Consider the following 12,377-nt stretch of genomic DNA (forward strand, 5'->3'; position numbering starts at 1 on the left):
GTAATGAATTAATCAGCTTTTATCTTTTTATCAATTTGATGTTTTATATTTATCTAAAAGCATAATAAACTATAAAGTTCAAAGACCTAGGAAATTACATTAAAGTATAGCTATTGGATTCAGGCATTAATCAAACTTTCTAGTTAATTCATAGCTGTCATATTAATCCAAGAAAATTATTTTTAATATATTCAATCCATTTATTATCTTGATTTCCGCCCCCCGCCCTCTCCAACTTTAATGGTGAAGTTACTGGAAGACCTAGCTATGAAACCAAGTCATTCTCCTTGCTGGGAAATAATGGCATCATGTCAGCCTTTTTCTGCAAAGGAGAGACTGAAGCAGTGATAGACTGAAAATGCCTTCAACCTTTCACCCTCTGATATAGTCCTCGTTCCACTGCAGTAAATGCGCTCCTGTAGTGCATTCTTTTTTTGTATATGTCTTTTATTGATTTTTTAAGAGAGAGAGGAAGGGAGTGGGAGCGAGAGATAGAAACATCAATAAGAAAGAAACATTGATCGGCTGCCTCCTGCACCCCCCTTACTGGGGATGGAGCCTGAAACCTGGGCATTTGCCCTGACCGGGAATTGAACCGGCAACCTTTTGGTGCAGGAGATGATGTTCAACCAACTGAGCCACACTGGGCAGGGCCTGCAGTGCATCCTTACATTGCGTTTTATAAATAGCCAGGGGTCAGTGCTGTGTGGACATGTAATAAATATTTGACCCAACTAGGACTGACCACTAATAACCATACATCCATTTCTCCCTGGTAAACCTTGTTACCTCCCGGACCGCCTGTGGCTTCCCATTTTCCTCATTTGTCACTGGGATGAACACATACATGGCAAAGAGGATTTTCAGAGCTCCTTCTCGTAGACGCGTGCAATGAGGAGAAGGGTGAACAACAGGGCTGGAGCAGAGTTGGGAGTTAGGGGCCCCTCTTAGACCTGCTGTGTTTTAGGTGGAGTAGCAGGCCTTCCTCTGTGCCCTCTCAGCTTCCCTCTACAAAATGTTGAAGACGGCGGCAGATTATTCCGTGTCAATTGCCGAGACCGAGTACAAAGCCCTTGGTTCTCAAAGGGTAGGGAGGGAGCCGGAGGCAGACAGGAGCAACGCGGCCCTCACAGCCGCTCACAGTGTTTCCAGAGCAGTGTTTTCAGTGGCATGCAGGGAATAAAAACGGATGTGAATTTAAAATTACTCGATGCGTTTAATAGAGGTGAATAATTTCAACTTGGAAAAATGTGTACATAGGGGGACTTACAGGTGGGTTTTCTTTTATCAGTTGTTCTGTTTTCCAAATTTCCCCTGTGGTCATATATCAATGCTTACAGCGTTTTCAAAGTCATTTTAGCACGTGCTGCGTGGTCGCGTGTTGCATGCTCTGTGCGGAGGGTGGCCCTCACCTGTTCTAATGCTGTGACTTTGCCTCAGTCCAGGACCTGTGCGCGGCCGAGGACCACGGCTGTGAGCAGCTCTGTGTGAACCTGCTGGGCTCCTTCGTCTGCCAGTGCTACAGCGGCTACTCCCTGGCCGAGGACGGGAAAAGGTGTGTGGGTGAGTATTCCCTGCAGCCTGGCGTGAGGAGGAAGGGCTAGCCTGCAGAGTAAGCAGGAGGGGGAGGCCCCCCCACATACCCAGTCGCTCTCCTGTGAGTTTTAGCAAAGTGCTCAGTCCTCTGGTCTCGTGGTTAGAATTGGAACTTTAAAGACTTCATTCATGCCTGAAGTTGGCCTTTTCTCATTCCGGGTGCTCAGCAAAAGGCAGGTTTATGATAATCTGTGTAAACTAGAGGCCCAGCGCACAAAATTCATGCACTCGGCGGGGGTGGGGGTGGGGGAGGGACCCTCAGCCCTCGAGGGATGTCCAACTCTGGGGAGCGGGCCTAAGCCGTCAGTTGGACATCCGTAGCGCTGCCCTGGAGGTGGGAGCACTGCGCTCCCCAGCTGTGAGCCCGGCTCCTGGCTGAGTGGCGCACTGACCACCAGGGGGCAGTTCCTATGTTGAGTGTCTGCCCCCTGGTGGTCAGTGCGCGTCATAGTGACTGGTCGTTCCACCGTTCGGTCTATTTGCATATTAGCCTTTTATTATATAGGATATCGTTATCTGTTACGGCAACCCTTGGAAAGGACTGGGTGGACTTGCATCCAGTGAACATGGGTGGGTGTTTGGGATGGCCTGACTTAGCCATAGCTCATGTGTCATGTGTGTGAAGGTCACCCGGTGGCGTGCTGCCTTGCGGAGTGGCACCCCAAAGGCGTGGGCAGCCTTCCGCCCAAGTGCTAGACCTGCGGCTCAGGGCAGGCCAGGCGACTGCCAGGTGCAGGAGCCCAGCCGTGGGTAATGAGCCACCATGGCCCGGGAAAACAAAAAGTAGCCTCAAACAGAAGCCCCAGCCACGGGGTGTCAAGGGCAGTGCGTGGCACTTGCAATCAGTTGAGCAGTGTCCCATGTGGCGATCCCACAGCCGGGTGAGAGGGTGGAGAGGTGGGGTGACACCTGATTTCTTCAGTGATGGAGACTGGTTCCCTCCAGCACTTGCAGAGCAGCTGGCAAATCCCCCATGGCACCTCCCAGTTTGTCTGCAAAGCCCTTTAAACTCGCACAGCCTCATCCTTCCACGAACAAACAGTGCCTGGCAAATAGTAGGCATTGAATAAAGTGAACTGAAAACGTATGAGGCAGAAAATCTGGAAGGAAAGGAAGAAAAAGGACTCCACTGGTATCAGAACTGGAACCTACATTTTCTGACTCTAAGTCCTGCATTTTCTCATTCATATCCTATGGTTGTGTCTTGCTCCCCACAAAACAATGAACGATTTTTGTTTTTGTTTTTGTTTTTTGCGCATGGAATTTACATCTTCCAGGTACCTAGGTCTTAGGTAAGGATGTGGAAGGAAAAAGCAACAAAACACGAAGGAAAGGTGATGGCCTGCTCTTTGCAGGGCAGGGATGAGCATCCGGGGTTTGTTTGTTGTTACAAACGGATGGGATGAAAGCCTCCTCAGTAGAGGGCCCCGGGCTGAATTGGTCCCCTGAGCGTTAGAGTTGATGTTTTTCTTAATCCGCTGGTGGCGACCACGCTAGGTGGCAGGGCACCACATCCACTAACACTGGCAAAACAGACGACAACATAGGAAACACCAACTCTTACGATTTTTGCTTCATTAATGTTTATCATGCAAGTAACGTACTTCTGTCGAGGAACTTAAACAGATTAGAGAAAATCACTAATAGTTTGTCGTATTTTTTACCAGACTTTGCCCCATATAAGTATCCACCTCAAGACATTTTTGTTAATGTTTAACAAAATGAGGTCACACTATCTTTCTCCCTAACCAGTTGTTAAATGAGTAGAAGCTTTGGGTGCTGCTACAGGGTAGAAGGAAACCAGGCCACGGTGAATAAGACCAGGAAACAGGGTGAGGGTGTCTGGTAGAGGATGGGGAGGGGAGGGACGGGGAGAGCCAGAGCCTGTGAGGGTGACAGTGAGTAGATAGGACGGGGGCAATGAGGCCACAGGCTGGGGCAGAGAGTAGATAGGACAGGGGCAATAAGGCCACTGGAGGGCAGTGAGGAACCCAGTTCTCTGAGTGTTGCCAGATAATTGCCTAATTGTCCCTTGTAGTAAAAAAAACCTTTGTGTGTCTGAGGATTATGCTATAACTTCTGGAATTTGACATTTATTGAAGAGCAGCAAGCATGAAAGTAGATGCGTGGTTGCCAGGGAGCTGTTGTGGGCTGTGTTTATTAGAGGTGGCATTTAAGATGTTATCAGCATTTAAGAATGTCTGCCTTTTCTCAGAGGGGCAGTCCAAGCAGAAGGGAGGGAAAAGGGGAGGGACCACGTGCGACCCAGGTCTTATCATCCATCAGGTGTTCCTGTCATCCTCCTCCTCAACCAAGAGCCAGACGTGTTAGAGGCTAGGAGTGGGATGATTAAGCGATAGTAGACCTTTGTTGCCAGTGGCCTTGGTTAGAGAGACTGAACTAATTCTCAGAAGGTCAGTTCCTGCTCAGTGGGGCTGTGCTGAGTCCAAAGCAAATGATAGAGGTACTAGGGCTACAGAAGGGACATCAGAATGGCTGGGGTGGGGAAGATCTGGGCAAGGAAGGAAGGAAGGGTAGCAATTGGACAGATGTCCAAGGAAGAGGAGACACAAAGGACAGTGATGGTGTGGAGGTGGTTGTGCTCTCAAAGTTTGGGGGCTGAGGCTGCGCTCGGAGGGGCAAGCCTTGAGCTGGTGGGTCAGGAAGAGACTCACGGGGAGAAGGCCAAATTGAAAGCTACACAGGCAGCCCAGCTCGAGAATGTCAATCTGAAGGGGCTTGTCAAATTGGAGACTCCCAGCTCTCAGACGTAGAGGAGGAGATTGAGAGGAGAGCAAAGGCTGGGAGGGACCCTAGAATAATCCCATCAGCAGCTGGCCAGGGGGGCCTGTATGTAGATGAGCAAGGAACATTAAGAATATGGTGACCATAAATCCCAGCTAACCCAGGACGATCCCATTGTGTGCCTGTTGGTTCAGTTCTCAGTTGCACGCCCTTTCACTTTCATATGGGTTCCAGATTGACAATAAATTATATGATCGTGCTAATTAAGGCTCCTAAGCTTGACTTACACAGTTGAGGATACCAGCTCTGTTGAAGCAGAAAATTCCTGCAGGTGTGAGGTAGGAGAGTACGTTTAGGATACTAGGAAAACCAGACTGTTCAGAGCTTTGAAAATCATGGAAAGAGTATGGACTTCCCCTCTGAGAAAGAACTACCGAAGGACTTGAATTTGGGAGTGACAAAGGCAAAGCCTCCTCTTAGGAAACTTAACCTTGTGGTGAACTGCAGTATGGGTTCCAGGAGGAAGATGGTGAGGGATAGGAAGACCATGGCAGTCTATGGCAGCCGTGGGCAAACTACGGCCCGCGGGCTGGATCCGGCCCGTTCGGCTGTTCTATCCGGCCTGCGGAGCCGAAAGAGCGGAGGGTTCTCTTGTGCTCCCCTCCGCTCCTTTACTTTGAATTTATATTAGTTCACACAAGCACTCCATCCATGGTTTTGTTCCGGCCCTCCGGTCCAGTTTAAGAACCCATTGTGGCCCTCGAGTCAAAAAGTTTGCCCACCCCATGGTCTATGGTCATGATCAGGTGAGAGGGGACAAGAGCCGGAGTTTGAGTAGTGACTGGAGGATTGGAGAGGGATGGAGTTAAGGATGAAAGAAGATGCTAAAAATAAAGGGGGGGGGATGGGAAGAGTCACTAGTGACTGCTGAGTTGGAGCTTCCATGACTCTGAGTGATGACGACCGTGATGGAAACGTGATGGGAACAGATTTTTAGAAAAGATAAGGAGTAGTTTTCTACAAGGTGAATCTGAGGTTGAGTAGGGACATGTCAAGAGGGGAGCAGAAAACAGCACTCGTACGACGGGGAGAGGTTAGATCCATGACGCAGTCAGGAAGCGGATAGCCATTTCTTCTGAAATATTCATTTCTGTCTGTTTCTCATTTTGAATGTTTATGTGGTGGTTTTGTTTGTTTTGAAGGCATCTGGACCTTCAATACAGTAAGACCTGGGCTCACATCCAGTCCTGCTATTGCTAGTCATGTGTCTTTGCAGAAATCATTTAACTTCTGCAGTGTTTTCATCCATAAAGTAGAGTGAGGCAATTCATTACTACTACTACTGCCAGCACTACTTCCTGGGTATCTGAAGTGTGGAGTAAGGGGAGAGTGAAGGTCCGAGTCTTGGGTTGTAGCCACATGTGGGGAGTCTAGTAACCATCTGTCCCTGTCAAACTGTACCTTTTTCAAAGACCATTTTTGAGGGTGAATTTTCTGCTGTATGTGCTCACCTGGTGGTTACTGACAGCCTTGTCTTTCAGGGTAACTTTGATCCTATTTTCTATCTTCTCTGAGCAAGCAGATTGTAAGCCCTGGAAGCCAGAGGCCACTGCCCTTCTCATCTTTCAAAGAGTGGACTTGCCATACATTTTCTTTTTTGAATCATTGGCTATGGTTGAGTGATTGATTGCAAGTAAATTGGTTCTACCATTTCTCTAAATGACCAGTTTGGTTTCTCTTATGCTGTCAACAAACTTTGAAATCCAAATGCTCCTCTCTAAAATACCCTGCTTCAGCCAGTGCTACCCTCTTGCAGACGGATCCCTGCTGAGGAAACTTTGGAATGTGACCAGATTGTAAATCAGAGACTGTCAATCTTAGGCTGCCTTTCCTTGCACCAAAGTATTATCCTTTAAGACAGCTGACGGATTTCCCTCATAGGCCGCCGAGACTGACCACGCTAAGATGGCTTTGACCCTGAGATCTTAGCAGTTTGTGATCTGGAGGGCCAAAGAGCTATAGCCAGGGAATTATGGTACTTCCCCCGTATCCACGGTTTCACTTCCATGGGTTCAGTTACCCACAGTCAGCCATGGTCTGAAAATATTAAATGGAATGTTTCAGAAATAAACAATTGATAAGTGTTGTTATTTTTAATTACATTTATGGGGGTGACATTGGTTCACAATTCATAAGTTTTTTTTAAATAAATCTTTATTGTTCAGATTATTACAATTGTTCCTCTTTTTTCCCCCCCATAGCTCCCCTCCACCCAGTTCCCACCCCACCCTCTGCCCTTACTCCCCCACACTGTCCTCATCCATAGGTGTACGATTTTTGTCCAGTCTCTTCCGGCACCCCCCACACCCCTTTCCCCCCCCCCCCCCCGAGAATTGTCAGTCCACTCCCTTTCTATGACCCTGATTCTATTATATTCACCAGTTTATTCTGTTCATCAGATTTTTTATTCACTTGATTTTTAGATTCACTTGTTGATAGATATGTATTTGTTGTTCATAATTTTTATCTTTACCTTTTTCTTCTTCTTCCTCTTCTTAAAGAATACCTTTCAGCATTTCATATAATACTGGTTTGGTGGTGATGAACTCCTTTAGCTTTTTCTTATCTGTGAAGCTCTTTATATGACCTTCAATTCTGAAAGATAGCTTTGCTTGGAGTAATCTTGGTTGTAGGTTCTTGCTATTCATCACTTTGAATATTTCTTGCCACTCCCATCTGGCCTGCATAGTTTCTGTTGAGAAATCAGCTGACAGTCATATGGGTGCTCCCTTGTAGGTAACTGTTTTTCTCTTGCTGCTTTTAGTATTCCCTCTTTGTCTTTTGCTCTTGGCATTTTAATTATGATGTGTCTTGGTGTGGTCCTCTTTGGATTCCTTTTGTTTGGGGTTCTCTGTGCTTCTTGGACTTGTAAGTCTATTTCTTTCACCAGGTGGGGGAAGTTTTTGGTCATTATTTCTTCAAATAGATTTTCAGTATCTTGCGCTCTCTTCTTCTGGCATCCCCATAATTCTGATGTTGGTACGCTTGAAGTTGTCCCAGAGGCTCCTTACACTATCTTCATATTTTTGGATTGTTTTTTCTTTTTGCGTTTCCGGTTGGGTGTTGTTTGCTTCTTTGTATTTCAAATCTTTGACTTGATTCTTGCGATCCTCTTGTCTGCTGTTGGATCTCTGTATATTATTTTTTATTTCAGTCAGTGTATGCTTAATTTCTAGTTGGTCCTTTTTCATATCCTCGAGGGTCTTGCTAAATTTATCGGCCTTTTCTAGAAAATTCTTGAAAAACCTTATAACCATGGTTTTGAACTCTATATCCAGTCGTTTGCTTTCCTCCATTTCTTTCATTTGTGATCTGTTTCTTTGTCTCCGCATTTTGGCTGCTTCCCTAAGTTGATAGAGTGGCTTTGTGTGCTAGGTGTCCTATAGGGCCCAGTGGCTCAGCCTCCCCAGTTACCTGAGGTGGACACTGTTGGTGCACCCCTTTGTGGGCTGTGTGCACAGTCTTGTTGTAGTTAAGCCTTGATTGTTGTTGGTATCACTGGGAGGAATTGACCTCCAGGCCAATTGGCTGTGAGGATCAGCTGTGTCTACGCTGGGAGAACTTCTGTGCTGGAGACACCCTTATGAGACAAGACTTGCAAAAGCCTCTGTGCTCAGCTTGGATGGGGTTGAGTCTCAGGTTGGAGCAGACAGCCTTGGCTTCCCATCAGCCCTGCCCTAAGAGGCCCCTGGGTCTCAGTGTCCCGCGGCAATCGTTGCAAGCACCTCTGAGAGAAAGCCGTCCCCGAGTTTCACCCACTGCCAGACAGTCCAGTTTCTCCCTGAATGAGTCTGGGTCCCCAGAGTCTCACCCGGAACGAGTTCAGAGCATTCGGGAGCTTTTGTCTCCCTCCCGCTTGAGAAAGCCAGCTGCGTACTCAGTTGCTCACCCTCTCCACGTGCACGCCTCAGTGCCTCTGCCTTCTGCAGTTCCTCTGAGTCTCAGTGTGCTTTTCTCTTTCCTGAAAGTCCAGTTTCTCCCCGTATGAGTCTGGGTCCTCAGAGTCTCGCCCGGAACCGGAGTTCAGCGCAGTCGGGAGCTTTTGTCTCCCTCCCGCTTGAGAAAGCCAGCCGTGTACTCAGTTGCCAGTCCTCTCTGTGCATGCATCTCTGTACCTCTGCCTTCTGCAGCTCCTCTGAGTCTCAGTGTGCTTTTCTCTTTCCTTCTAGTTGTAGAATTTCCACTCAGTCAGCCTTCCTGTGGTTCTGGATGATGTCCATTTTGTCTTTTAGTTGTAGTTTTGAAATTGTTGTGCTAGGCAGCAGTTTAGGTGTTTACCTATGCCGCCATCTTGGTTTTTTCTCCCACAATTCATAAGTGTTAAATTGCATGCCATTCTGCCCAGCTGGTGTGGCTCAGTTGTTTGAGAGTCATCCCATGTGCCAAGAGGTCAGCGGTTCAATTCTCAGTCAGGGCACATGCCCAGGGTTTGGGCTCGATCCCCAGTAGGGGGTATGCAGGAGGCAGCCCATTGATGTTTCTATCTCTCTCTCCCTCTCCCTTCCTCTCTCTCTAAAACCAATAAAAAACATATTTTTAAAAAACTGCATGCCATTCAGAGTAGCGTGATAAAACCTTGAGCCATCGAATTCTTTTCTGCAAGGTCATGAATCGTCCCTTTGCTCAGCGTATCCATGCTGGATAATCTGCCCTGCGCATTAGTCACTTGTAGCCATATTGTCAGAAGGTCGGTTGTATCTTAATGAAGTGTCAGTGCCTGTGTCATTCACATCACTTCATCTCATATGTAGGTATTGTATCATGTGACCACATCTCAAGAGTATAGTGCAGTAACTTTTATTACAGTATAATATTATAATTATTCTATTTCCTTATTAGTTATTGTTGTTAGTTTCCTACGGTGCATAATTTATAAATTAAATGTTATCACCGGTATGTATGTATAGGAGAAAACAGTATATGTGGTGTTCAGTACTGTCTGCGGTTTCAAGTATCCACTGGGAGTCTTGGAATGTACCCGCCGTGGATAAGGGAAACGGCTGTACTCTTTCTGCTTGTAAAGGAGAGAGTAGAAATTTCAGACAAAATGACCAAGAGAGGATGTTGTTGAAGTAGATGTGGACTTGGAACCACAGAGGCATCGCTGGGTTATATACATAAATCACCTTCTTTCATCTGCCCCCTAAACTGGGCCTCTCTTTTCAATTTTGCAACCAAGGAAGTTATGCAAAGAACCCAAACATGCATCCAAGGATGTCAGGGTTGAATGGACTTGAACTCGCTTGGCCTTAAAAAGCTTTTAGGTTCACATGCCTGGCAGTTGGCTCCTCCACGTTGAATGCTGTACTGATGGTCTCATCCGCTGTTCCCAGTGAGTGGCCTTCAGGTCAGGGGGGATTTGACACTCGGGGGTTTTTCCAGGCCAGGTCTCAGGACCCAGCAATGCCTGAATCCTGTCTCTCCCTCTCCTTTCCTCTCTATCTCTCTCTCTAAAACCAATAAAAACCATATTTTTAAAAAATTGCATGCCATTCTGAGTAGTGTGATAAAACCTTGAGCCATCGAATCCTTTTCTGCCAGGTCATGAATCGAACCGGTGACCTTTTGGTGCACTGGATGATGCTCAACCATCCGAGCCACAGCGGCCAGGGTGCCACCATTGATTTTAGCTTAGCCTCAATTTTGCAGTTTAATGGGTGTAAGTGTGCCTTGTGACTGTCTTGGTTTGCATTTCTTTACCTTTAAATACAGTGCTTTATGTGTCCTTTAGTTTATCTTCTGCTATAAGTTGCCTGATGTAGGCTCCTGGTGTTTATGTTTGCGAGAGGGAGGCCTTGGGTTCATATTTATTTACTCAGACCCTTTTGGGGGCAACCATATCAATCCCTATTTCTATTTCTTATAAGGCTGCTTCCATTCCCCCACCCCCTTTACCCCAGTTTGTGTTTCCACTTAAACTCTGTGTTTTCGTCTTCACAGCTGTGGACTACTGTGCCTCCGAAAACCACGGATGCGAGCACGAGTGTGTGAATGCTGAGGGCTCCTTCGCTTGCCGGTGCCCTAAAGGATTTTCTCTGAATCCAGACAAAAAAACGTGCACGAGTAAGTTACAGACAACAGCCAAAAAGTGTTTTGGGCCGGGCACTGTATCCATGGAAACCTCCCAAACATAGAGAAGCGTGGGATTATGTGCTGAGGGGTGCCATCCCGTCTGCCCCCGTTCCTCCTCTGTCAGGCCTTTCTGAACTCGTCCTAAGACAGTCGCCACGCTATCTCAGTGTCACCCTCCAAGGCACTTCATGAAGGTGTCCTTTCCAGAGACCACACGTGGGGGTGTTCTTCCAGCCTCTGCCGAGCGAGCGTGGGGACAGTCAGACTCTGACTTCACGCTGACTCAGCCTGGCTGTGCCCGGCAGTGTTAATGGACTAACGAAATCCTTTCATTGACGCTTCGCGGCTTGTGGGTTCAGCTTCGACTCCACAGGAGTTCAGGAAGATCGCTGAACCAGCGGGAGTTGAATGTCGTTGTCCTGGGTGGGGGAGGATGGCTGCAGGGAACGAACGGCTCATTTTTTGTCTTAGCGACATAGTTCTATTTGATTTGGACTAAACACACACAAATCAGAATTACGTTCAGCCTCCAAAAATCTGACCATAAAGATCTATAAGCTAAAGGTGATCACGAGATTCCAAGAGAATTCCAAAAGTGTTCCTTTAAATGTAAAGGTATGTCACAACACTTAAGCGATCCTGTGTGGGCTCTTAAACTCCCATAGAGGGGTTCACCTGAGAGAAGCTTATTCCTAAAGTATTAGGGCCCAGCATTGGTTTATTTGTTTGTTTTTTTAAAATACGTTTTTATTGATTTCAGAGAGAGGAAGGGAGAGGGAGAGAGAGATAGAAACATCAATGATGAAAGAGAATCATCCATCGGCTGCCTCCTGCACGCCCCTTTCTGGGGATTGAGCCCGAAACCCAGGCATGTGCCCTGACTGGGAATCGAGCTGTGATCTCCTGGTTCATGGGTCGGCACTCAACCACTGAGCCACACCAGATGGGCCCCAGCATTTTTTTAAAAGTGTAGTTTAATAGCAATTTAAAATAAGTCATTCTAAAACAAACATCAATGAGAAAGTAGGATTTCAATTTACAAAAAGTTCATGTATTCATCATCTTTCTAAAATACATCTATTATGCCGAAACCGGTTTGGCTCAGTGGATAGAGCGTCGGCCTGTGTACTGAAAGGTCCCGGGTTCGATTCCGGTCAAGGGCATGTACCTTGGTTGCGGGCACATCTCCAGTAGGAGGCGTGCAGGAGGCAGCTGATAGATGTTTCTCTCTCATCGATGTTTCTAGCTCTCTATCCCTCTCCCTTCCTCTCTGTGAAATATCAATAAAATATATTTAAAAAAATAAAAAATAAAATAAAATACATCTATTATGTATTTTAGCACATACTTGCACAGTTTTTTTTTTTTTAAAAGCATCCTCCCAAACTCCTGAAACATAAGCTTGATATTATCTCTAGTAAATATCAACAGCTTACAAACAGCAGAGCTGGAGACAGGGGTGGAGTATGGAACTGTGAGGGACACAGTACGTCAAACCATACATTTCTGGATCCCCAACCATGTGCCAATAGCAGTGAATAAGGCAAGGAGCTGGGGGCAGCCAGCTGGAGGAAGATGTGCAAAGACATGAATGAGCCTGAGAGGCTCATAGCCACCCCCAGCACTTCACTGAGAGAATAAGTAAATGAGTGAATGGACTGCTCTGTTCCTGGTCTCCCTCCTTCCTGACTATTCTGAACTATAAGCCAGCAGCCTGCACTGTGGTAATGGCTTGGGAATTGTGGTTGCTGGTCTGATGAGTCAGTTCTCTCCATCAAAGGGGCAGCCTCGGCCTCAGTTCAAATCCCAGCTCCTCTGCTTTTTCCCTGGGTGACCTTGGGCAAGGTCTTTATGCCTCAGTTTCCTCAGCTATAATAGGGGATGATACTGTTGCTCATTTCCTA

At 46.8% G+C, this 12,377-nt stretch overlaps 1 protein-coding gene across 4 annotated transcripts in view; it reads left to right on the forward strand.

Moving 5' to 3' along the window:
• MATN2 (matrilin 2) overlaps positions 1–12,377 on the forward strand; it is a gene marked incomplete at its 3' end in the record, with an annotated part of 124,469 nt that overhangs the window by 79,123 nt on the left and 32,969 nt on the right. For all 4 annotated transcript variants that reach the window (XM_080646582.1, XM_080646583.1, XM_080646585.1 and 1 more), the window contains exons 5-6: positions 1,441–1,563; positions 10,342–10,464. In XM_080646582.1, the coding sequence (XP_080502708.1) occupies positions 1,441–1,563; positions 10,342–10,464 (246 nt within the window). The remainder of the gene's footprint in view (positions 1–1,440; positions 1,564–10,341; positions 10,465–12,377) is intronic.

This window comes from Plecotus auritus, assembly GCF_963455305.1.
Source record: "Plecotus auritus genome assembly, chromosome: 11".
NCBI classification, from domain to species: domain Eukaryota; kingdom Metazoa; phylum Chordata; class Mammalia; order Chiroptera; family Vespertilionidae; genus Plecotus; species Plecotus auritus.